Genomic DNA, 24922 nt, shown 5'->3' on the forward strand with positions numbered 1-24922 from the left:
CCAGGATGTCATCCTCCTGCTGTATTCAGGCTTGGTGAGGTCGCAGCTAGAGTACTGCATCCAATTCTGGGCTCCACAATTTAAAAAGGATGTGGAAAAGCTTGAGAGTCCAGAGGAGAGCCACGCGTATGATCAGAGGGCAGGAGAACAGGCCCTATGATGAGAGGCTGAGAGCCATAGGACTCTTCAGCCTGGAAAAACATAGGCTCGGGGGTGGGGAATGAGTGGCTGCCTATAACTATATAAGGAGTGTACGTCAGGACCTGGGGGAACACCTGTTCACCAGAGCGCCTCAAGGGATGACAAGGACAAACTCCTCCAAGACTGTTTCAGGCTAGACATAAGGAAAAACTTTTTTACTGTCTGAGCCCCCAAGGCCTGGAATAGATTGCCTCCAAAGGTGGTGCAAGCATCTACTCTGCACTCTTCTAAGAAACATTTGGATGTCTATCTTGCTGGAATCCTTTGACCCTAGCTGACTTCCTGTCCCTGGGGCAGGACTTGATGATCTTCCAAGGTCCCTTCCAGCCCTAAAGTCTATGAAATCTAAACCCAGTAGAACTATTTGTATGAATAAGACAAGGAGGGCTTGGTTTCTGAGATGCTGAAGTTCATCATCTGTATTTGCATTAAATAGATATTGCATTAGTTGTTTGTTGAAAAATTGTAATTTCTTTTGAACATAAATAATTAAAATAGGATTACAAGTTCATTAAGGTAAGAATAATTGATCTTATTGAACACGATTATGAGATCAGGCTAATCCCCCTCTGTATCAGGTTTGGTTATGTACCCTATGCTGACAATAATATTAGGGTTCAGGAAAGAAGGGTTTTCCCTTTTCCTCTATACGCTGTATTTGCATAGTGATTGTAAAAACAGATTCACTGCATTAAAAATCCAGAAGATAGTGCTGCAGCATAAATTAAGCAAGACAGATGATAATTTATGTTGTTTCTCTCCTTTAAATTAGAAGAGAATCCAAATCAGAAGACACCCTTAGGCATCAGACTCTTGTCATTAGTACAGGCAGTCTTCCGCCTCATCATTTTAATTGTAGTAGACCCAGATTTAAAATATTTCTTCTGCTACTGGTTCTAATAAGTGTAAGCTATGCAGAAGCGGAGACTTTTCTGAAATAATATATACATTTCAACATACAGAAAATGCCTTTTCTTAGAGTGCAATACACTATGATAGTATTGAGAGAGCTGTTAAGTTTTATTTTTCAACAAACCAAAAACCAGCATACTGGTATGGTAATGCTGAAGCAATTTCAGCTGGGGAAGGAAAATCAAGCCTATATTTTCAAAATGAAAATATTCCAGGACAAATTAGTAACATTATGCTTATTTTTTGCAATTACATTGTTGGAATGAGGTAATGCTCCTCATCAGTTTCATTATGAATTACTGTTTATGAACACAGAAGCACAAGGGACAGAATTCCATATTTAGAAAGATAATCCAGTAGTTCAGGAGAGCCATCACAGATTTCCTGTGTGAGTCTGGACAAGTCACTTCTCTGTGCCTTCATTCACAAATAGTGCATTTCCATACCTCAGCCTGTACTAGTAGGACATGTTCAGGCACTATGGTAATGCAGCCATAGAACTAGAGAGAACGGGCTCATTAGAACTCTTTGATGGCACAGAGGGAAGCAAAACCAAACTTTACTGGGTTAAACCTGGGATTACTGAAGGAGCTGGAAGGAGTTGTGTGTTGAACTCCCATTGAAAATCTAAGGATAGGATTCAAATTGCCTCATTGTGTATCCAAACGTAGGTTGGGCAATGCCTCACTTCAGTGTCTCTTCTGGGGGAAGTACATTCAAAATGACCCAATTAGAATCAATGGAGACACTTCAGAGAAGCCTAAGAATGGTTTGAGTTTGTGTTTTCTGGTGTTCCCTACAGCAAATGGTAAGTGGTACATGTCTCCAAAGGACAATTCAGAAACCCTGGAGGTGCTTAAAGCAGTGGTTCCCAAACTCTGACAGACTGCGCACCACCAATTTCAAATGATACAACCTTAAGTACCACCAGCAAATTTTTGTCAAATAAAGTAATTATGATAAATCTGTTAATGAATACCACTGACAGGTTATCTGTGTACCACTGGTGGTATGTGTACCACAGATTGGGAACCACTGGCTTAGAGGAAGACAGTGGGAAACACTAAGGCCTCACGGTATTCCATTCACTTGCATTCAAAACACTCAGCTGCATTTCTGAGATTGCTGCATACTTTGTTCTGAAGACAGGTGAACAAGAATGCACAGTGATGCAGCTGAGTCCACTTTTTGAGTAACAGCAGAGTAATTATAGCATTTGCCAAAAAAAATCAGTCCTGGGTTTCAGGCCTTTGTCACTTTGAAAGGATTCAGATCTATGTCTCTTACATCTCAGACAACCTGTTAGTAGGCTTCCTAAACTGAAGTTGGTGAAGCTTGAAGCTGAAGCTGGGCAAATAGAGTAACAAAAGCCATAGGGCCAAAAGAACAAACAAGGAGGAGGAGACTGCTTTCATAGCCTACTGGTTAGGCCTGTTCCATGATGGAGGAATCCTCAGTTTTGGCGCATAGTGTCAGTTTTTTAACCAAATAACATCTAATCCAAAGTGTGCCTCTGTAGTCCGACAGCTAGGGTAGTTCCTTGGGAAAGAGTCTGCAGCTTTTGTCCCTGCTTCCCAGCATTATTTATGTATTTTAACATTAAAGAGCCATTGGCTAAAAACAGAAATAAAAGTGGCAATAGGAATCTGGATCCAGGACTCCTCCATCTCAGGGCACTCTTCTGCAAAGTGGGAGATTAGGGTTTAAACTTGTTCAGGATGAGGGGAGCTAAGCATGTAGGTCTCCCATGGCTAGGGCAAAAGCTCTAACCATTAGACTAGTGCAGAACCATCCCAACTGGGTTTGGCCTGAACTTAGCGCTGGCGATGCGAGTTAGTCATGGTTTGGGACTGGTTAATGGCTTGCCCCTCTCCCTCTCCTTGCTAACTCCTGATTAAATCCCAGTTAAGAGATCTGAAATAATCTGTATTTGAGGACTTACTCTTTTAGGTTCTTTTGAAAATCCTAGTCTGAAAGATTATCCTGAACTATATTTCAACAAATACTAATTTTTGGCTAAAGGAATAGGTAAATAAAAATTAGATAAAAATCAGTGCTTTTTCCCCACATTACTAGGTCAGTCATTTTGGCTCAAGTTATTCCATTCAATTAATAATACTTGTGAATCAATACAAGAGAATATTGCAATATGGTATATATTCACTAGATGGCAATAGACTGCACTAACTCAGTTTAGAAGAAACCCAGAATTTGTATACGTGTGTGCATGTGCACAAGTGCATGTGTTATAACTACATTTTTTATACTTAAGATGAATAACAAATTTAAAAATAGTCCTCCAAAACCATCTTATGTATAACAGATAACTCTTTTAGATATTTGAAGCTTTGTGCAACTGGTTTCCTCAGATACACTTACTTTCAAGAAAGCCTGCTTGTTTAATAATGATTATATGAAGAAGTTATTCCTTACAGCTTGTTTACTGTAAGATGACTAGGAGTTCAGTAGCAACATCTGTTGTTACCTGGGAGATATGAAAACTGGAAATGATCTTGGAAGTCTAATTTCCTGAGAGAAATTACAGATTTTGAATTTCCTTGGTTGTGAAACATATAAGGAGAAGAATGAGTTGTGCTATTCCTGAAGTACCATTTTCAGAATCACTGGGTGCATCTACATGTGTGCTTTACTGAGCAGTTGACTAATTAGCTCTGCAGTAAAGTGTCACCATCTACATGGGTGCGCCTATTAGGGCACAATAAATTAACTAACTCCACTGTAGGATAGTACTGTCTGGGACAAGTATTATCCTATTCTGGAGTTATTTAGTGTGCTGAAACACGTGTAGAAGGTGACTGGGGCTGGCTGAGGCACAAGGATGTTACAGTGTGGTGGCTGCCTGCTGGCTGCCTGGGGCATGAGGGGAACACCCTCATGCCCCAGCCAGCCCCTCTGTAGCATGCTGAGCCAGGGTGAAGGAGCTGCGGCTGACAGACTGACCCCCGAGGTCCTCTTCCAGTCAGAGCTGCTCTGCTCCAGCTCAGCATGCTGCAATGCTGGGTACACACGTAGACGCTGTACCCAGGAGCAATAAACTCCGGTGCAAACTGCACCAGAGCTTGTTGCTGTATGCTTATTACAATGTGTAGATGCACCCATTGTTGACTAGTATGGAGGACTATACACCACTGCTGAAGTTAGGAAGAAGGGTTAAATGGGTACAGGAACAGGAGTAGAAAAGAAAATAATAGGTGGGCAGAAGCAGCTGGGTAAGATGTCAACTTCAGAAAACATGAGTTAAAAAGTAAAGCTTCCAAGGAGTTACAGCAGTTGGCAGAATCTATTAACAATATTTCTTTTAGTGTATGTTATTAATATACCCAACTTCAGTATTGTTTGGGATGGAGGTGCTCAGGGCTTAGGTTTGTTTTTTTTTTTACTAATATTTTAAAAAGCAGAGTTTTCCGGAAATGAAATGTGGTTGAAAATCTTATTAAAAAAATATCTTATTCAGTTTACAGACTGCTGCTTCCTCCTGACTACCCTGTGCAGTACTATTTACATAAGAAGGAAATAAATTGATCTCAGTCTAACTACTATGAATATATATGTCTGTCTCTTGGGATCCTTATAAAAACAGGATGCTGCATTTCAAGGGAGCATTTGGGCAACTGGTTTTTCATCAATATATGCTGCTTCAGTGTTAAAAATGAAGCATCATGAACGCCTAGCTTGGTAAATAGCTTATTAAGTCTTATGGAAAGCCAGGTTAAGGAATGACCTTGGGCAACTAGTAAACTGAGAGTGTGGGGGAAGTGAAGATCTTGGTTTGGTGTTGATAGTGTTGCTCTGGGGCTTTTGCTGCTAATTGATTTGTAAAATAGCTTTAAGCTCAGGGTTATAGCAGTCTGCACAACTACTGCTACAAACTTAGCATAGGGACAGCTCTAGTCTCATGATGATGATGTGAACTTCAGAGGTGTTATTCCTTCCTTCTGAATACATGGAGAAGCTGAAAATGCTGCACAAAATGGAGTAGCATGATTTACAGGAGTTAGGATGGGGGAAGGAGGAAAAAAATAACCAACTCTTCTCTGATTATTCCTTTCTTTGCAGGTATTTCTACAGGGAATAGAAAACTTTAAGGCTAGGATCCTCTGGAACAGCCAGGTGGACAATGGAAAAGAATGCTTTGGGTCTCTGTCATACACAAGACCTACACTATCATTAGTGTGCGCAACTGGAATAATGTTCCATATTCGCAGGATGAAGAAGATAATTGATTTTAATTACAGTATTTATTTAGTTAACCGTTTGAAAAAATCAATTAAAAAATGTAAATTCACTATTGTTGCTGCATGCTATCTGAAATGATTTTGGGAGAAATAAATGCGAATATGGTCCTGCAGAACATTACTGAAAGTGGTTATTCATTAAATAAGTCATTATTAAGTCTAATTAATTTTCCACTAAAATAAACCTTCATGTACAGTCAAGTAGCCTTTCCCTATCTATGCACTAGTAATTCTCTTGCACTTTGTGACATTCTATTCTAGCATATACGGTAGCTCTGCAGTTGCTGCCACCCACGTACCTTCATCATTAGCAGACAGTTTGCCATGGAGTATATCACCCGGCCCAGACGTGACCTCCACAGCTGAACAGAGGCTGCAAAATAAGAGCAGCTTGTGAATGTGCACAAATAAATTAGAGGTTCTTGCTAGCCATCAATTATTGGTCCTATGAATTATGATTTTATAAGATCCCCCTTGTTAACATCGCTGGGTTTTAGCCTAGAATTTTTAATTCCCTGCCATGCTGCACTGTCAGATGGAAAATACTGCATCTCTCAAAGGGACTAGTTCGATTGGTTCTATGGAGAGAGTATCTGCATAAATGATGCAACAATGCAAAGCAGTGGATAACCTCCCAGCTTTTTGTCCGGGAAAAATATTAACACTGAAAGAAGCCACTTGTTTCCTAATATCAGAACAACAGAATCACAGAAACATCTAAATCATTATGACCATCAGTGAGCTATTATGTAATATATAGGATTAAATTTAATTGGTTCAAAACTCAAATAGCTAAAAGCTTGTCTCAAAGCCAGCACACGCAGGGTTTGAGCTGTCTGAGTCTGAGGCTATTTGTGCTTGCCTCTGGCTCAGTGATACAGTAGGGGGGGGGTGGAAAAAAAAATCTGTCGAGCCTCTCTGCTTTCCCCATGTTCCTGGAGTTCGCAAGCATTAAAGGCTGCAGCAGCAGTTTTTTCACTCCCTTGGTCTGTAGACAGAATCTGATATTATAAGAGAACAGTTCACAGGGACCCTTCCTTTTTCTACTGTTACAGGGTCCTAGCTCAATACTAGGAATAAAATTAATCCTCACTTCCAAAAAAACCCCAACCAAACATTAAAAATAATAATTTGGTATATAACTGATATGGAAACCAAATATTATGCTCCTCTAAATCACTGCATTGGAGTGTGAGAGAGGAAAAGAGAGGAATTAAACATGCAGTTATGATAGAACAGCAATTACTGAGCATATTAACTTGCCTCAATAATATGGTCCATTATAAAAAGGATAGCAGGTAATAGAGAGTGAATTTGCAATGATTTGCAAACACCATAACAAGTAGAAAAGCTTGGTCATATGCGTACAAAATCACTTATGGTTCTACACACATTCCATGATTAAACTATAAAAAATAGAGTGCATATAGTCTGGTCACTGAAACCAGACATAGGATTTCTTGTGTAATACCTTGCTTAGTCATAGTGCTCTTATGTCATTCAATACCATAAGCACTTACTTTAGATATTTTCAACCTTGTCATCCCAGGACTCTGTTTTATGTAAAATGAATAAGCAGTCCTTGCTGCAGGCTAGTGCTCTAACCACTTAAGAGTCCAGTCATGTTCTCTCTTGTACACCACCTCCTCTGACTCTTCAGCCTACTGGTTAAGACATTCTCTTGGGAAGGGGATTCCTGTCTTCCCATCACTGCTGCCCTTATGCCTGCTTGAAGTGGTCCAGACCAGCCACCTAGGTATTTAATTCTAGCCTAAGCTCTGTAGTGAAATGGATCACTGCCGCGAGGCAGCTAAACTCCCCGGAGACCCAAATTCCTAGGGACTAGGACCTTTCCAAGACAAAATTGAGACATCTAACATAGGCAATTAAGCAGCTTTGAGTAGGGTTGACTTGGATCACTCTCTGTGATGTAAGTGCTTAAAATTTGATGATGTCTTGTTTAGGCACCTACAGGACTGATATGCCCAGGGCTAGGCATATTTCAGGCAGAGGGCTGCTTACCCAGTTTTGGCAAGCCACTGAGGGCCACATAGGTAGCCTTGCCCCTTGACAGGTGCCCCACCCCTTGGCAGCTTACTTGGACTGGAAGTCCCACCCCTAAACCCTGACCTATGCCACCAGAAGTCCCTCTCCTTGCCCCTGGAAGTACTCCTTTTAGCAAGGGGTTTTGCCAACTCTGAACCAGAAAAATACCAAAGTATATTCTAAAAATCAAACATGTACTACAACATTCATTAATTTCAGTTCAAAAAATATTTTTGTCCTGATTTACATGCGTTTGTGTACTGTACATAGAGGTGATAGTATAATAGTTTAAAATGAAGTTTTACTTTTGTATATTGTGGGAGGGTTGGTATAGGTTTGTAGGTAGAGGTATGTGTGTGATCTGTAGAGGGTGGATAGACATGGGGGGTGTGGCTGGGGGAAGGTTGTGGCTTGCATGGAGGGAATGGTTTGCCCACAGCCCTCTTCCCTCCGCCACCCCCAAGCGCGTGGCAGGCAGAGCCCCCTGCCAGTGCTCCTGCAAGCCTCGGCTCTGCACACCTGCTGCTCCTGGCCCCAGGGCACTGATGCAGGCTCCGTACTCCTGCTCGCTGCCACTTATCCCTGCATTTGCCGCTGCTGCCCTTCTCCTGCTGTTTCCCCATCCCCCTCGGCTGCTCTGGCACCACGTCCCAGATGCTCCTGCAGTCCTGGTGCTGCAGCTGGGAACCATGTGGTACGGGTAGGTGGGGAGGTTGGGGGTAGTAGGGAACTGGCTGCAGTAGGTGGGGGGAAGGGGTAGCGAGCAGACACATGGAGTGCAGCAACAGCCGGGCAGGAGCGTGGGGCCTGCATCAGTGTACCAGGGCCAACACCAGCAGGGCCCAGAGAGGGGCAGCAGGTGCATGGGGCCCAGGTTGCCAGGGGCTCTATGGAGCCAGGCAGCCTGGCTCCACAAAGTTCCTGGAAGTCTGGGTCCCATGCACCTGCCACCCCGGTCTGGCCCCTGCCAGCGCTGGCCCCAGTGCACCCGTGTGGGCCTTGCACTCCCATCCAGCTGTTGCTGCGCTCCATGTGCCCGCTTGCTCCCCCTTCTTCCCACTTGCTGCAGCCATTTCCCCGCTCCCCCCAGCCTGCCTGCCCGCCAGTACTACATGGTTCCCGGCTGCAGGCCTGGTTGGCCCCGAGGACTGGGCCTGCCTCCCACTTATCTGTATTTCCCTCGGTGCAGGTAGGTAGGAACAGTCCCAAGCCAGAAGCCTCCAGAAGCCCCTGCTAGGCAGAGGCTAGCTGGGGCTCGGGGGGGGGGGGGGGGGGGGGGGGGGCTTGCTGTTTCAGCTGTTTAGTTCTGCTGCTGGCTCCCCCTGGGTTCTACTGCCCCCGTCTCCTGTCATCTTTGACAGGCAGCCAGGGACACATAAATATTAATTTCTCAATTTTTTAGGGGCCCTGGAGGCCGGATAGAATGGGCCGGCAGGATGGATCTGGCCCGCGGGCTGTATTTTGTCCACCCCTGATCTAGCCCCATCTGCCTTATACCAGGACAGTTGTAGTCACTTTCAGCAGCAGACCTTTAGGCACCTCAAAAGATGTTTAAAGCACCTCTTCACTAGGGAAGGCCTTGGTGACCTTGGACATCTCTAAAATTATGTGGATCTTGGCATTTAATCTCTACTTAAGTTCTTTATTACATCTAGCCCTAAAAATTTACATTAGGAAATCTAGATGTCATTGGACTGTGGTTTCAGTTTACTGATTAACTGATAGCATGTAAATGCTTGTATTAGATAGCTCATACCATATTTCAAATATCTACCATATGTTTCAAAAAGAAAATGTGTTTGATTATATATTTATTGTTTCATGTTTTGCCTTCATTTGGTAATAAAGAACTGATTCCATTACTGCTTTCACTGCTAAGGCCCATCAGTGGTAATCAGCACAGGCACAAAGTAAAACACAGCTGATGAGAACTTTCAAATATGGCAAAGAATGTCACTTAGATGACTGAATGCACTTCTACAACTTACAAACAAAAACTAGTGGGAATTTTGTATGTGGGGCAGATACAAGTAAAGGCTGAGCAAATATGTAAATTTTAAAATAGAACTAAGAAGTGTTCCTTACTGCTGGCTACAAGGTGTTAAAGAGCAACCTGAAGAAACACTCCCCAGCACTACAAAGAATCCCCCACTCCCTCAAACAATGTTACTTCCATTCCAAATCGATAAAAAACAATACCTGACAATAATATGTAAGAATGCAGTGGAAATTAAAGTACCCCACTTTGCAAGTCCTTGTTGCTACACCTCTGATTTCAACATCTCTGTTTAGTTATTATTAATTTAGGGTTGGATTGTACTGCGGCTCTGTGCTCTGAATTTCTATTCATCCAGCTGCAAAACTGATTCCTTAGCGAAAAGGAAAGCGCTGCTGGGCAAATGGTGCAATGCTAAATCTCCCCTCCTATCGAACAACTAGCAAATGAGATGCTCTGTTCCAGGCAGGAGGAGATGCAAGTGATGGGCTGGTTGGAGGAGCACCTCCTTAGCCCAGCAATAAGAAAATTACATACTGGGTATAATCTCTATAAGGAATTGAGGCTGTCTTCAGATGCAGTTAATAAGGTTTGTTACAGCCAGATCTCATACCAAAATATATATAATAAGCTTCCTGTAGCTCAAACTGCAGCACAGAGGCAAGCAGGGAGCAGACCTGGCTGACCTCCTTAGATAAGAGCAGCCAACAGTCCCTGCAAGGGTCTCCAGGGCCTTTTGGTAGCATTAAACAGACAGGCAGCTGTACTCTAAGCACAGCAGCATCTCTCCTAAATGCTCAGCAGCCCTGTCCCCTGGTAACTGCTGGCTGCCTTTTTTTAGTTTTGTCTCCTGCTGAGTTGAGCACAGCTCTGAAGGTAAGGAGCCAGATGCCTGCAGATGAGAAGCAACCTGCAGGACAGAGGGCCATTAAACAGCTAGGAGAGAAGTTTTTGTGGGTACAGGCAGAATGTGATCAGATTCTGAGGGAAACGAGAAGAAGGCACAGAGAAAATGAGGGAATCCATTAGAGAAGAAAGCGATGGAGCACTTAAAAGAATCTGGAAAACAGGTAGAAAGGGCAGCCATGGGGAAGAAGATGGAGCTTTACTTTATCCAACTATCTAGGGAACAGGGAGCTGCTTGAGGGCTGTGAGCAAGTTCTGGTGCATATTAAATCATTTATTTTTTATTGGTTTTTTGTCTCAACTTAAGAAGAAAGTCAATTTATTATTCATGAGAATATGCATAAAAGTGTCTGTCTGTTAGGTGCTGCACATACATGCTCCTGCACTTCCACAAACTGACAAATACTGGGATTATTTAGAGATCTGTCAATAGCAAAATTTCACAGTGCTAGTAACTCTGTCCAGACAGATTCTCTCCACACCCTTAGGACAGGCTTCTATTCCCTATACCTGTAAGGGGAACTCTGTCCTGGAAGACTGTTGACCAGATTAACTCTTAAAACAGCCAGCTGCATCAGAAAGGTTTCTGGTTTACTGGGATACAACCCCTTTGTTTGCAAAGCTCTATGAGGGGTTCATCTGACCCATCACAAAAATGTCAAAGTCACCTCAGGTTAAATGTTCTAGATCATTTTAGTGACATATGAACCTAAGTTTTATTTTCAAGGCTGATTTAGGCATTTAAGCCCCTAATTTTAAATTCCACTAATTTAGTCATTAAAGCTTTCTAAACTACATTTGAAAATTGAATTTATGATGCTTTTCACAATTTTATCCCACATTCTTACCTAAGCTCTTCCATTCCTTTCTCCCCTCCCAATTGTTTAATGTTATTACAGAAGTGCAAAGGACAAAAGAATCAGAATTTTCAGACAGAAAAAAAGAAGGGAATACAAATCTTTCATAAACTTGAAATCAAAACAGGCAATACAGAGCAGAAGACCCTTCAAGTAACCTGCTGGCACTACCAGATGCAAGGGACAAGTTTGGATCCAAACAAATTTTTCAGGTTTCAGAGAAGACAACTGATCAAGGCAATGAGCCAAGGCTTAAGACGGAATGTCCATCTGGTCTCTCTCCAATGCCTCTGCAATGCATTGAATTACTTGTATATCTATCTCTGCAATATGGCAGCCATGTCCTTTGTTTCTTCTAAGTAGAAAGGAGATTTGATTGAATGCACCAATTTGATCAAAATAAAGGGCAAAACTGTGAAATGAATTCCAGCAAATAACAGTACAAAGTGTATAATTTCAAAGGCTGAACAGACTATAAGATGACAAAACTGCGCTTTTAACAGCTTTGGGGCAGTCTTGTGAAAACTTCTGGCACACATGAGCAAGTGATAAAAATACACTGCCTGTGAAAAGGGGTTTAAAAAAAAAATACGTACCTTGTCTGTTCTCTTGTGTAATGTTAGTCATACTTCCATCTTCTGCTAAACCTTGCTCCAAGTTTTCCAAGATCTGTATCAAATTTTTTTAAACAACTAACATGAGTTTAGAACAGCAATCTGGAATTACATCGTTTGTATTACATGCAAATTATTCACAGTTGTCACAGTCTATATGAAACCAATACAAACATGAATGTTTCACATGGACACATTTCAGAATCACTGATCGTCCTCAGTTACATCAATTGCATAAAGTGAGAAAGCCTTTGTACTGCAGATGATGTCTGAGTTCAGGTTTATGATACCCACAAAGAATTAAAAGACAGCATACACCAGAGGCACATACATTTTGTTAAGTAAAATATCAAATATGTTTCACAAGAGAATTATTATTAGCTTTTGCAAAAATGGCAAAATGATTCCACATGAGAACTAAGGTATGTAGGTTTTTAAACAAAATGATGCATCACCAAATTCACTAGGGTTATGGTTTTAAACAGAATTTTCTTTTTTGTTCTTAATTAAATAATATTCATAACTTATGTCTGCTCTCCCTCTGGAAGTTCAGATTTCATGGCTGCTTTTTATTTAGTATTGATCTCAAATACTGTAAACTGCCGTTTGCTGCATTATCTGAAAAATTAATATGTAGATCCACTGGAATTTGTGAGTTACACTATGTGCCCCTGGTTTCATTTGAAAAGCAAGTCAAGACCCCTTTTTTTCTCTGCCACCATGTTATTTTTTTTTCAAATGTGTCCAGTCCTGAAGACCACCCAGTTCCTCTTGCTCTCCATCCCCTGTTACAGCTTCATCTCTTTGGTTGCAAAAGACTGCTTTAAAAAAACCCAAACCCCTCTTTAATTAGCTGCTGTGTTTAGCTGATCAGCAACATACAAGGGGCTCCCTCTCCAGGGAGCCGAGTACACTGCCTACACGGTGATCTTCAACTCCTGTCAATTTAAGGAAAATTATTATTTTAGTTTTACATTGCTGGAGCATTTAAATTGTGCTAGCAGCTGACAAAGATACACAGCATAGTATTTTCAAAAGCTAGAGCCAAACCAGGACTTGGTGCCTAATTCTGACATAAGATGAAATTTAGGTCTGTAAATACAACACTAATCCCTGCTGCCATCACTGTTTCTGTTTTTATTCAAAGATTTAAAAAAAATGCAAAATCTGAAAAGCATTTAGTGGGTGCATCTACACATGCATTTGATCTGGGATCAGTTAACCTGTGAGTAAACTATTTGAGAGTAAACACTCCTTGGCAGGCATCTACTCATGCAGGGAAGTGGGAGCAGATTTGCTGCTAATAGCAGCAAACTGGTCTCGCTTCCTAGGGCCCTGCAATGGGCCCCTGCCGCCAGCAGACAAAGCTCTAAACTCCCTCTGGGTGCTAGCCCAGGAGCTGGACCATTGCACCCTGCCCTTAGGGGTCTGCCTGCTGCTGGGGTGGGGACAAACGTTCCCCTGCCCCAGCAGCAGGGAGATCCTGACCTGGTTTCTCAATCAGGGACAGAGGACTTGGAAAGAGCTGCAGGTGTGGGCAGGTCCCAACTCCCTACCCCATTCGCCAGTGGGGCAGCTAGCAGCTAGTTCACTGCTAGCTGCTCCACCAGTGTACTGGGGCAGGGGGCTGGGACCTACCCCACCCCTGTAACTCTTTCTAAGCCCTGTGCCTTCATCAGTTGATTGGGGCACAGGGCTGGGACCTGTCCCTGTTCCGAGACTGCGGGGTGGAGGCTGGGGAGCCTGTTCCCGCTCAGCTCTGTGAGTGCAGACATGTGCAGGGAACAGGTTGGAGAGCTTGTTCCCTGTTCAGCTCTGCAGTCACAGAGCTGAGCAGGCAACAAGCTCCTCAGCCTATTCCCCATCCAGCTCTGGCACACAGAGCTGAGTGGCGAACAAGCTCCCCAGACCTCACTAGCAGTGAGCTCCCAGCACCAGCTATGTTGTTGTAGGGCTTGGGCTGGGAGACCCTTAACTCCCAGCGCTGGTGCTGAGAGATGCTTATCTCCCAGCTCTCTCCTCCCTAATTGCAATGGCAAAGTGGGGGCTGGGAGATAAGCATCTCTCAGCACCAGCGCTGGTGGGGTCAGGGAGCAGGGGGACCAGCCCCTGCTCCCTGACTGCCATCTCAGAGTGGGGGGACTTGGAGCTCCCTGCTGCCAGGGCAGGGGGACAGAGTCCCTGCCGAGGCTCTGGTGGCAGTCGTCCCTACCAGTAGGCAGCTCCTGGTGGTAGGGAGCAATCTCCTGTCCCCTGGTGGCTGGCTGACCAGGAGCAGATCTGCTTGCAGTTAGTGAGGTTTACTGCATAGTAAGCATGTACAGTAAACCTTGCACATGCTTACTGCATAGTAAAACTGTGCTACGTCGCAGTAAAGTATCTCATGTAGATGCACCCAGTGTCATGAATCCTAGTCTAACACACCAACTCTCCCCGTTCAAAATGTAAGGAATTCAAGTGCTTAATTTGGTTTGGGAATTTTTTCCCTAGAGTCAGGTGCTTAAGTTTTACGCGCAAGAATGCTGAAAGGTGTTGCATCTCTAAGTGACTTAAGAAACTAAGTCCAATTTTCAAAGGGACATAGGCTCCTAAATGCTATTTTCAAAAGGCTCCAAAGTGCCTAAGGGACAAATTGACGAAAGCATTTATGCAAGTAAAGATGAAAAGATTTTTAGGATGATATTTTTTATTGGACCAACTACATAGTTGGGATAAAGTTAGACAAGATTTTGAATGCAAGGCATTCTCTCTCAGGTGCCTGCTTACAGGAGCCAGGTACCACATCCTGAGTAACAATGTCTTGCATTTGAAGCTTGTCTACCTTTTCCCCCAATTACATAGTTGGTCCAATAAAAGATATCACTCTAAGAAATCCTTGCCTCTCTAATCATTTATAAACCATCAAAATTACAACATCACTCTTATACTACCTAAAGATGCAGGAAGATATACCATTAGGATTTACAAAAATTTCTTATTCTTCTTTCTGTCCTGTCCAAACTAATATTATAGTTTCCTCTCTCTGACACCTCTTTGGAGTTACCTAGCTTTCACCTCAAGTTCAATAAGGCCACAACAGAACTCTTAAATCAGAAGAATACTAAGTATGTTATAGCACAGCTGCCTTTATCAACCAGAACATGACCTGAATTCTTCTTCTTCTTTAATGGAGTCCCAAATGAACTGTTCCACTGTTTCATTTGGGATCAATACCAAGCTAATTGTCTGTAGTTCCTCGGGTTATTCTTTTTACCCTTTGTAAATACTGGAACCACATTTGCAGTGCCCTATACTTTGGAATTTCCCAACTTTTCTAAGACTTGCTTAATATTAATGATAGTGGTTCAGAGAGGTGCTTGGGTAGTTCTTTTAAACCCCCCTGAGTGTAGATTATCTGGGCTAGTTTAGCTGAAAGCAGAGATGTGGGGCAGAAATTTTCCAGTGCTTAATTTTTCTGTGGGAAATTTTCCATTTCTAAAAATTCACTTTTTCATAAAATTCTTTAGTAACAATGAATGGATGCCAATACAATAGGCAAGCCTGGCAGTTTCAAAGTTGTTATTAAGGTTTTTCAGGTGACTATTTCTAGGAAGTGTGTGAGAGAGTACATATGTTTTACTGATTTGTAAACAGGAGGGTAAATACACTTGCATAATAATCTAAACGTTATGATGAGAGGCTGAGAGCCATGGGGCTCTTCAGCCTGGAAAAGTGCAGGCTCAGGGGTGATCTGATGGCTACCTATAAGTTTATCAGGGATGCTCATCAGGATCTGGGGGAACATCTGTTCACCAGAGAACCCCAAGGGATGACAAGATCGAACGGTCACAAACTCCACCGTGACCGATTCAGGCTGGGCATAAGAAAGGACTTCTTCACTGTCTGAGTCCCCAAGGTTTGGAATAGTTCGCCGCCAGAGGCGGTTCAAACACCCATTTTGAACGCTTTCAAGAAACATTTGGATGCTTATCTTGCTGGGATCCTATGATCCCTGCTGACTTTCTGCCCCTGGGGCAGGGGGCTGAACAAAATGGTCCTCCAGGGTCCCTTCCAGCCCAAATGTCTAGATGTCTATGAAATAAACCAAAAATCAAGTTATGAATTCACCTAATTGGCTGTGCAGGTCAAATCAAAACCAAATGAATGCACTAGTAAGCTTGTTTTTATTTCTCAAAATCTCTTGCTTCTGGAGAATCAGTCAGAAGCACAATTAGTGAAGAAGATGCAGTATGATGATAATTTGCCTTTGCCCATAAAGTCATTGGCAAAACCACCCTTTAGCAAAAGAGAATGTGGTTCAAGTAGTTCTGAATCAGATTGCCTCAATCTGATTCTGAAATGGAACTAATGAGTGCAAATGATTCTAGAGATAGTGACAGTGAAACTGGAGGTGCCGCAATGACCTCCGTGGAAGAGAGTTCAACTCTGTTGAAGTAGGTGAGTGGACAACCACGGCATATCATACACAGTTGTTTGGGTGTACTAAAATTAGTGTGTGAACAGTTTTCAGTACCTTTGTTTTTTTCCTTAAATTTAAACAATGTAAGGGGAATACATGCTATTGCGTATTGTCTTTACATTTTTACACGTATTCCAATAAAAATAAATTCCTTTCCACATAAAGCTTTGAATTTGTTTGAATATAACATTTAAACCACATTAAGCGTGCTGTATGTAACTTTTTTCCTAATAAAATATTTCAGTTTGTGGCTATTTGGACATAAAATTAACATGGGGGTACTTTTTTATTTTGTTTACTAAATATACAGCAAATAAACATGCTAAATCAGATCATGCTCTATTTAGGGTATTGGAAACATTTTCAATTCAAAATTTTCTGGAAAACCCACATCTCGGTGAAAGCATTTAATCGTAGCAGATGTAACCTTATTCTTCTTTGGTACAGTTGGTAAGCTCTTTCAATTCCAGACATATCCTACAGGTTAGAAGCAACTTTTTGCATTGTTCTATAATGAGGTGCTGCAATAGTGTAGGCAGTGCTGCTACTACTGTGCCCAGGTGGAACTGCACTGCACGTGCCACTTCTTTTTTTTTTTTTTTTAATATAAGCATAAAAGTCCATGTGTTCTCTCAGCATATCAGTGAATTCTCTCCTCCTTAAGGGTGTGGCTCTCAACTGGGGTGCTGCTGCCAATGCCTCTGCAGCCAGGTGGAACTGAGCCAGGCATCTCCTACAGAGCCAGATCAAAAAGCAGCTGTGGCAAGAGCTCCTGATCTTGCTACAGCCCTTGGTGGTCTGACAGCACACAGTATCCCTTGGAAACAGGAGCACATGGGATATATGGAACTGTCCCTGATGCCTGTTTCTGGGACAAGAGTGAAGGGCTGTGATGAGTGGGTGCACTTGCCACAGGTGCTTCGCAATCTGGCTCTACAGGAGGTGCCCAGTAGAGTTCTACCTGGCTGCAGCTGCATTGGCAGCATCACCCCGGCTGAGAGCCATCACCCTAAGAATAGGAGAATTCACTGAAATGCTGAGAAAACACAGGAATTTTTATGTTTATATTAAAAAATAAAAGTGTTTCTTATGTCAAGCCTTGTTCCCAGTTAGACAGTTTATTTTTTTAAAGAATTCACAACCTCTTACTCTCTGTAAATCCAAGAGGTGGAGGTGGTAGCTGTGACAAGTCTGGGAGATAGGGAAAGGCTGGAGATGGTGGGAAAGCCACAGCTGAAGCAAGGGAACAAGGTGAAGGAAGAAAATGTAGAGATATGGATTTATATTAGTGGGATGAGCAGGGAACATGACGATGAAAAGGAAAAAAAGAGAGCAAAAGAATTGGTGTGAACTCTAGAACAGCAGGGTAACAAGGGTGGGAAGTGAAACCAGCAGGGGATGCAGAAGAAGATGGATGCTATGAAGCATAGGAGTGTGGTAAGAACTATAAAGTACTGGCAGATGGTCGTGCATACAAAAGAAGTTTGAAAAATTCAGCAAGGGCAACCTTGTAGAAGATCTTCCTCAGGTAGCTAAAACTGCTTTGTCCCATTAACCAGGAATAAATTTAATCAAAGACTGCCAGTTTTTCTTTCTACATTTTTGTCTTCAGGTGAATGCTGTGTCTTTCTTAGTAATGCTAACATTTAAGTAGTTCCAACCAGGTTTTCAAGTGCATGCATGAATGAAACACTTTATATATGAAAAGCTTGTGGTGGCAAACAGTGCATTAAACTTTCCTTCAACTCCTCAAAACCAAAAGCTGAAATTGTGCAAAAAGGCAGAATCTACACACAAACACAAAGCGCAGGATATGCAATTCTGTTGTTTCTGTGATTTTCCACTCATTATATTCATAACAATATCTGAATTCAGTAGAAAAATGTATAGGATCTAAAATTCCTACTTGAGGCATATCTACAACTATAAATTTTATGAAATAAAATTTGAGGCTGGGAAAAGTTTGCATTTGACAACCTCCAGAAAAAATGCATAACAAAACCCTAGTGATTCAAGGACAACTTTGTTAGGATAGCCTTTAGTTTTCTGTGTAAATTTGGTGTTTATTATAATAATTCTCCCACTGTAATATTCTATAATACTAATCTTTTATGCTCTACAAGGTCTGTGGAAGCAGAAGCTATACTACCATGCCATTAGAATGCTGTTCCTCCCCTTTGATATTGACTGTAGAGTTTTAGCTTTGTTAGTCCTGGTACAGTCTTGAAATGGTACTTACCCATTTAGGTAGGTTTTATATTTTATAGGACTGCAGTATTTATCAACTAAATTAGATTTGTTGACTATATTGATTTGTTTGGCCTTACAGCCAACTAACTACTAATAGTGAAATCTCATAGTTGTGTATGCAACAACATCAGACCACACCTTGAACAACGAGTTCAATTTTGCATATCTGATTATAAAAACCTGCTGACAAGTTTATGATGTTCAGAAAAAGAATACAAACATTAATAATGGTGGTCTGAAGATACTGAATTATGAGAAGAGTTAAAGAGTTTAATGGGCATAGGCTAGCTAAAGTGTTGGCTAAGGGCAATTATTTTATAAATAACTGAAAGATGTAAGCTTCAAGAAAAGAGAACAATTTTGGATGATAACAATGGGTGTAAGTTAGGAGTCGTGGAAATTAAGAAAGGGAAAATAGAATATGAAGAAAATCTTTTTAACAGTTAGAAGGAATAGGTATTGGACTGGAATGGTCTCCCAAGGGAAGTGGTGTCAACCCCACATATACTGGCTCATTAAAAAAGTAGACTAAGTGCTGGAGAGCAACCTGTATTTACGGGGAGGGAGAGAGAGAAAAAACTAGGTAAGCTAATAGGTCTTTTCAAACCCCAGCTTTTATGATTCCTATATCATTTGATTTACATAATGGATATTCATATGCACTTCTGTAAATGAGGAGAATGAACATCTTCAAAACATTCTTTCTCCATTTTAAAGTACTGTAGTAAAACAAAACACTATAGGTTTATGGCTGCAAAGTTTCCCTAACTATTCCCTTATATTCCAAAGGGTTCCCATGGGTAATATGGTGACATTACAAAGAATGCAACATACTAATTTTTAATGTTTTTTCTTGGTTGTGCCATGACTTTCTCTGTAAATTTGAAGCCTCAATTATTAGATTTGTCCGACTCCTTCCCAAAACAAAAATATATACCGAAATGACAGGTTTAGTGTTCTTTTCTAAGCAGTTTCAAATGCTTTTTAGGCAGTTAAATTACCACCAGGCTAAAATCTTCCACTGTTCTGTTCATAAATCTTCCTCTTTATTCTCTCTCCTTCCTCTCTACCTGCTTCTGTAGTTCCTGCTTTACAGCTGTATTTATTTGAAGGAAAGCAAGAAAAGCCAATTGAGAATAAGACTGTAAAAATAACTAAACAATAACATCCCCTTTAAAAACAAAATAATGTTGGGGGGAAAAGGGAGAAAAGAAGAGATATTAATTTATAGGGCTGTGCGGAATTTCGACGGGTGTTTTTTTTCCGAGGCTGTTCCAATGCGTTTTGAAAGTTTCAAAACGTTTTGAAGCAGCCCGGTGGTGGGAGGTGGGGGAGAACCAGGGCTGTGCTCCAAATGGCTCTGCCAGCCCCACGGAGCTCAGTTCAGCAGCAGGAGAGTGAGTGGCAGAGCCGCTCTGAGTGTAGCCTTGGCCAGTGGCTCTCCCTGCCTCCCGCCATCAGGCTCAGCTCCATGGACCCACAGAGCCTCATGCTGCTGGGCTGTGCTCCGAGTGGTTCCGCCACTGGCTCTCCTGGCACTGGGCTGGGCTCCATGGCATTGGCGGAGCTGCTTGGAGTGCATCCCTGGTTCTGAGTGCAGCCCGATGGCTGGAGGTGGCAGAGAGCCAGTGGCAGAGCCGCTTGGAGTGCAGCCCTGGGCCAGTGTCTCTCGCCTGCTTCCTGCTGCCAGGCTCAGCTCCACGGGGCTGCGTAGCCTCCCGCTGCCAGGCTGTGCTTGCCAGGGCTGTACTCTGAGCGGCTCTGCTACTGGCTCTCCCACCACCGGGCAGAGCTCTGTGGGGCTGGCAGAGCTGCTCGGAGTGCAGCCCAGTGGTGGAAGGTGGGGAGAGCCGGGGCTGTGCTCCCAGCCCCATGGAGCTCAATCTGGCTTCCCAGTGCTGCCAGACTCTTCCCGGGGGTATGGGCCCCCAGATCTGCGCGTGGGATGACAGGAGGTTGTCATTACTGCCTGGGGCCAGCAGCAGCAGCAGTCTTCCTGGCGTTGGGTGTGGGCTGCACCCAGCACCGGTCCCAGGTGGCAGTGGCAGCCTCCTGTCATTCCACACGCAGATCCAGGGGCCCGCACCGCCGGGAGGAGTCCAGCACAGCCCCACAGTCCTCCTGGGGGTGTGGGCCCATGGATCTGCTGCATGCAGGATGACAGGAGGCTGCCACTGCTGGCAAGTGACATGAGTTTTGCTTTTAGCAGTTTGAGGTGCAGTTTTCCAGAAACCCCTGCACCTATCTCCTTGAAACCTGGCAGGCTTCTCATGCCCTCAGAAGGAGCTACCATTCCTGCAATTTTCATCCAAATCAGCCAAGAAATGACAAAGTATAGGTATTTTCATAATTCCCCATTATAGCCTATGGGCGAAACTTCGAAACGCGTCAAAACAGTTTCAACAAAATGAAACAAACACATTGCTTTGAAACGAAACGAAACACTATCCTTTTGAAACAGCGAAACGCAAGTCAAAACGAAAGGTGCTGTTTAGCACAGCCCTATTAATTTATTTTCCTTTCACCTCTCAGTTGACTAACAATCCTTTCCCTGTGGGGATGTTATGGCTAATAATATCCCAGTGGATTTCTCTACTTCAATGAACGGAAATTTCAGGAATTTCCTTTCCCTTCCATGAAAAAGGAGTTTAGAACTCAATTATATTCGAATTCTAGTAGTACCTTCTTCACTGAACTGAATATCCTCTGAAAGGATGAGGCACTTCAGATGCCAGATCCTACAAGAACAGGCCTCTGTAAGCAAAATACAATAAGGAGCTCCACAAAGTAGCTGTCTAGATGCAAGTTTTTTAAAGTTAGGGAAAAGTGCTTATCCAGAAGTAGCTGAAGGGAAGGGGTCAGTTGTAAATCTAGGGAATGAAATGACCACAAGCAGACATTATTTTTGTGAAATGAAAAGCTCCTTCAAAGAGACTTCCTCCATATACCCAAACTCTGTACACTCTGTAACAGTTTCCTGAAAGACCCTCCAACACCATAGCAAGTGCCCCCAGTTGTCAAACCCTCCCCTTCCTCCTATCACAGTTGAAAGAAAAAGAGCCCTGCTTCTTTGTATTAACATCTGATTATATGAGTCACCCTCCTGTTTAGAAAAGCAGGTAAAGCCATATTTCTCACTTCAGTTAGCAGAGATGGAAATCATAGAAAGAGGAACATGCTGAATTACTAAAAAGGGGCAACAGATATTACTTCCCAGAAACTAATCTGTACTTAGTAAAAGTTTCCTCCATGATGTACAATCTTGTGCACTTTGAGACACTGCACCTATGTGCTTCGCTGTAATTAGGATGTAGTCTAAAAGTATTCTTCATACTTGGACAGCTTGGAAAAAGGCAATAAAATATACCTGCTTAAATATAAAGATATTCTATTGTATCAAGAAATTCTTACTTTTGTGCAGATGGTTTTCATGCTGTGCAGTCTATCAAGTGACTCTTGGGGATTTCCTAGGTATTGAGGAAGTTCAGCATGTAAAATCCGCATGGAAAAAGGAACCATGGAACCTAGAAGAAAAAATAATTGATATGAAATATCATTGCCTGAACTATCAGTACATAATTTTTCATGTGATCTAACCTAGGGCCCCTCTACACATGCGTGTAAAGCATGGGTGACTGGTGCCTCCTGAGACACTGGGGGATGGGGGGAGGGGGACAGTTTGTGGGTGGCAGCGTTGACAGTGGGGTGGCGAGTGGCGACTGCCCGCAGAAGCCAGTGGCAGCATCAGCAGCAAGGGTGGAGGGGTGGTGAGCAGCGACTGCCTGCAGAAGCCAGTGGTGGCAGCAGTGGAGGGGGGTGTATGGCGAGCAGTGCCTGCCTGAAGAAGCCAGCAGCAGCGGCCAATCTCATGGGGGGCAAGTGCCCCCCCGCCCCCATATCCTCTCCCTACCAGTCACCTATGGTGTAAAGGCACGATGAAATCTAATGCACAATCCACACAATCATGCCTCCTGCCACGACACATGGGAAACAAGCTGTTGCAATCTGTCAGCTGCAGGGGCACCCCATGGCTGGGAAACCACAGCTGCAGCAGGGGCATACAACACAGCCCTGCCACTGAGATACTGCACTATGGTATCCGGCAGAATGCAGCGGCTGGTCTCCCAGCCAAGGAAGTGCATGGGGTGCCCCCATGGCTGGGAGCTCACAGCAGCTGCAGTTTCCTGACCCCAGGGGTGTGTGGTGCCCCTTGCAGCCGGAAGCCCTGTTGGTTGGGAGCTCTTAGGCTTGGGGGTGCACGAGGCCCCCCCACCTGGGAGCTCCAATCAGCTGATGGGAGTCCCAACCACAGGGTCCTTAAGCTACATGATAGGAAGCAACTACAAAGTTATTAAACATATTTAGTAGAATAACTTTGTGGCTTATTCCTCCTTTCATCATGCCATTAATTGATTGATTTCGTGACCCGGCAACCACTTAAGGCCTGATTAAATGGTTAATGGCTTTTAAATGTAATGTGTAGATGGAGCCTTAGTGTTTAATCAGACCTGCATGTTCACAGAAAATTAATTTTATTTCTACTTTTACATAACTAAAGATGAAAGTAGCAAATATTTCACTGATTTACAGTGTCATATTTTTGAGGTAGAAATATAAATGCACACTAAAACCATTAAAAAAGGGAAAAATGATGCAACTAATTCTAATTTCAAAACAGCATCTGATTTGCCTAGAAGCCCAAAAAGATTTATCTGAGGAATATGAGTAAATGAAAATAAGGGATCAACATGGAAGTTTATTCAAGTTTCAACTAGAGAGCTACTATTGACAAAGAATAATCAATAGTTTACAAACAGTACAGAAAAATTGAAATGGCTTTTCAAATTGTAAATCCTAAAGAAACTCATTGAAAAAGGCAGACAGCAAAACATATAAGCAACTCAAATTAATTGCAATGGTTTTCCAAATGAAAAAAATAAAGATGTTAATGATCCTCAAATGAAAAAAATGAAGAGAGATTAAAAGAAAAAATAAGGACAGAAAACAAGGAGATTAAAAAACCCCTTAAAAATAACAAGATGGGGAATGAGAGGTAAAAATATTACTATGACAGATATATTAAATATAATATACAATTAAAACAGAAAAACAAAGGTAGCGTTAAAGTTTCTATTATCTGTAGTTTAGTAGCACCCAAAATCTACTAAAGAATCTGGAATCCATTGTATTAAGTGGGTACTCACACCTGGAGCTTACAGTAAGAGACTTCTTTGTTGAACTAAATACTGGTTCCTATGAAGACCATTCTTTGTAGTGCTCTTATGAAGGGATACTTTATACTGTGAAACCTATTCTGAATAAAGGTTTTCTTTCAGTAAATCAGAATGATGCAAAATGGAGGAGAGAACCTTAAACAATATTTGCAAAGAAAATAGTGTTTTCCCTTGAAATTAGCATGCTTTTTCTTTTTACTTCTATTCAAGCTTCACTCCTGTTGGAGAGCAAACCCCCTAATTGAGTCCCATGTGATCTACACCTTGAAAAATTTTGCCCTTGGAAATTTTTTAAAACAATTCAAATGGATTTTGAACAGAATTACCTGAGGAAAGAACATGATCCCAACAAACTGGAAATTATAGTTCCCCCTTGTTTGTAAGAAATGCTGCAGGAAGAAGCTGGAGATAAAATATTAGCTTATAGCTCTAGGATTCTAACCTATTCCATTTGCCCATTGTAGGCATGCTCTAAAGGGATTTTCCTCCAGAGTCCTATTTTTGGCTCATTTGTTCTCATAAACAGGACTCAGGAACTTTTCACAAAACTGATGAAAATTCATACCTTCTCTTATAAAACACGTGTCAAGGAGGTAGGTAGATATACCATGAGTGTCTGTCTCTAAACATTTTTAAATGAGACTGTTTTATGGTTAAGGTTCTAAATCACTAATTATGACTTCCAGAGTAAGCGTTACAGCTAAGAAAATTCCCTTTTGTCAAAGGTAAGAATCTCCAATGGCTTTTTTTAGTGACCTCTGCTTTCCCTCCGAAGGGGTACATAGAAATAACATAAAAGATCAAACATACTATATAAAATAAGAAAATAAGGAAGTAAAAAAATGCTTTGGGAATTCTTTTTAAATGAGCAATTGAAAAGATTATTAAACCAATAGTAAAAGAAATGTATGCATTAATTTATCCGGACATCACAATATGATACGGAATGAGAATAAATTATAGATTTGGTAACAAATTTAAAATCTGTTCACATCTTGTATCATGATTTGAGATGTTAAGATAAATTAACGAGGTTTGGTTGCCTGCCAAAATTCGTTATCATTATCAGGCTTCTTCACAATGACAGGACAGCAACCATCCTAAGTAATGGCTTGGAAATAGAAATGGAGTTAAGCAGGGATGTGTGATTGCACAATCTTTTTCATCTGTATCTGCATCTCACTGCTGATT

General features: G+C 42.1%; 1 protein-coding gene across 2 annotated transcripts in view; it reads right to left on the reverse strand.

The window, feature by feature from the left end:
• TRAPPC12 (trafficking protein particle complex subunit 12) overlaps positions 1–24922 on the reverse strand; it is an 85882-nt gene that overhangs the window by 11791 nt on the left and 49169 nt on the right. For both annotated transcript variants that reach the window (XM_006265519.4, XM_006265518.3), the window contains exons 6-8: positions 21909–22021; positions 11771–11843; positions 5669–5742 (exon numbers count right to left, since the gene is read on the reverse strand). In XM_006265519.4, coding sequence (XP_006265581.1) covers positions 5669–5742; positions 11771–11843; positions 21909–22021 — 260 coding nt within the window. The remainder of the gene's footprint in view (positions 1–5668; positions 5743–11770; positions 11844–21908; positions 22022–24922) is intronic.

Source organism: Alligator mississippiensis, chromosome 1, assembly GCF_030867095.1.
Source record: "Alligator mississippiensis isolate rAllMis1 chromosome 1, rAllMis1, whole genome shotgun sequence".
NCBI classification, from domain to species: domain Eukaryota; kingdom Metazoa; phylum Chordata; order Crocodylia; family Alligatoridae; genus Alligator; species Alligator mississippiensis.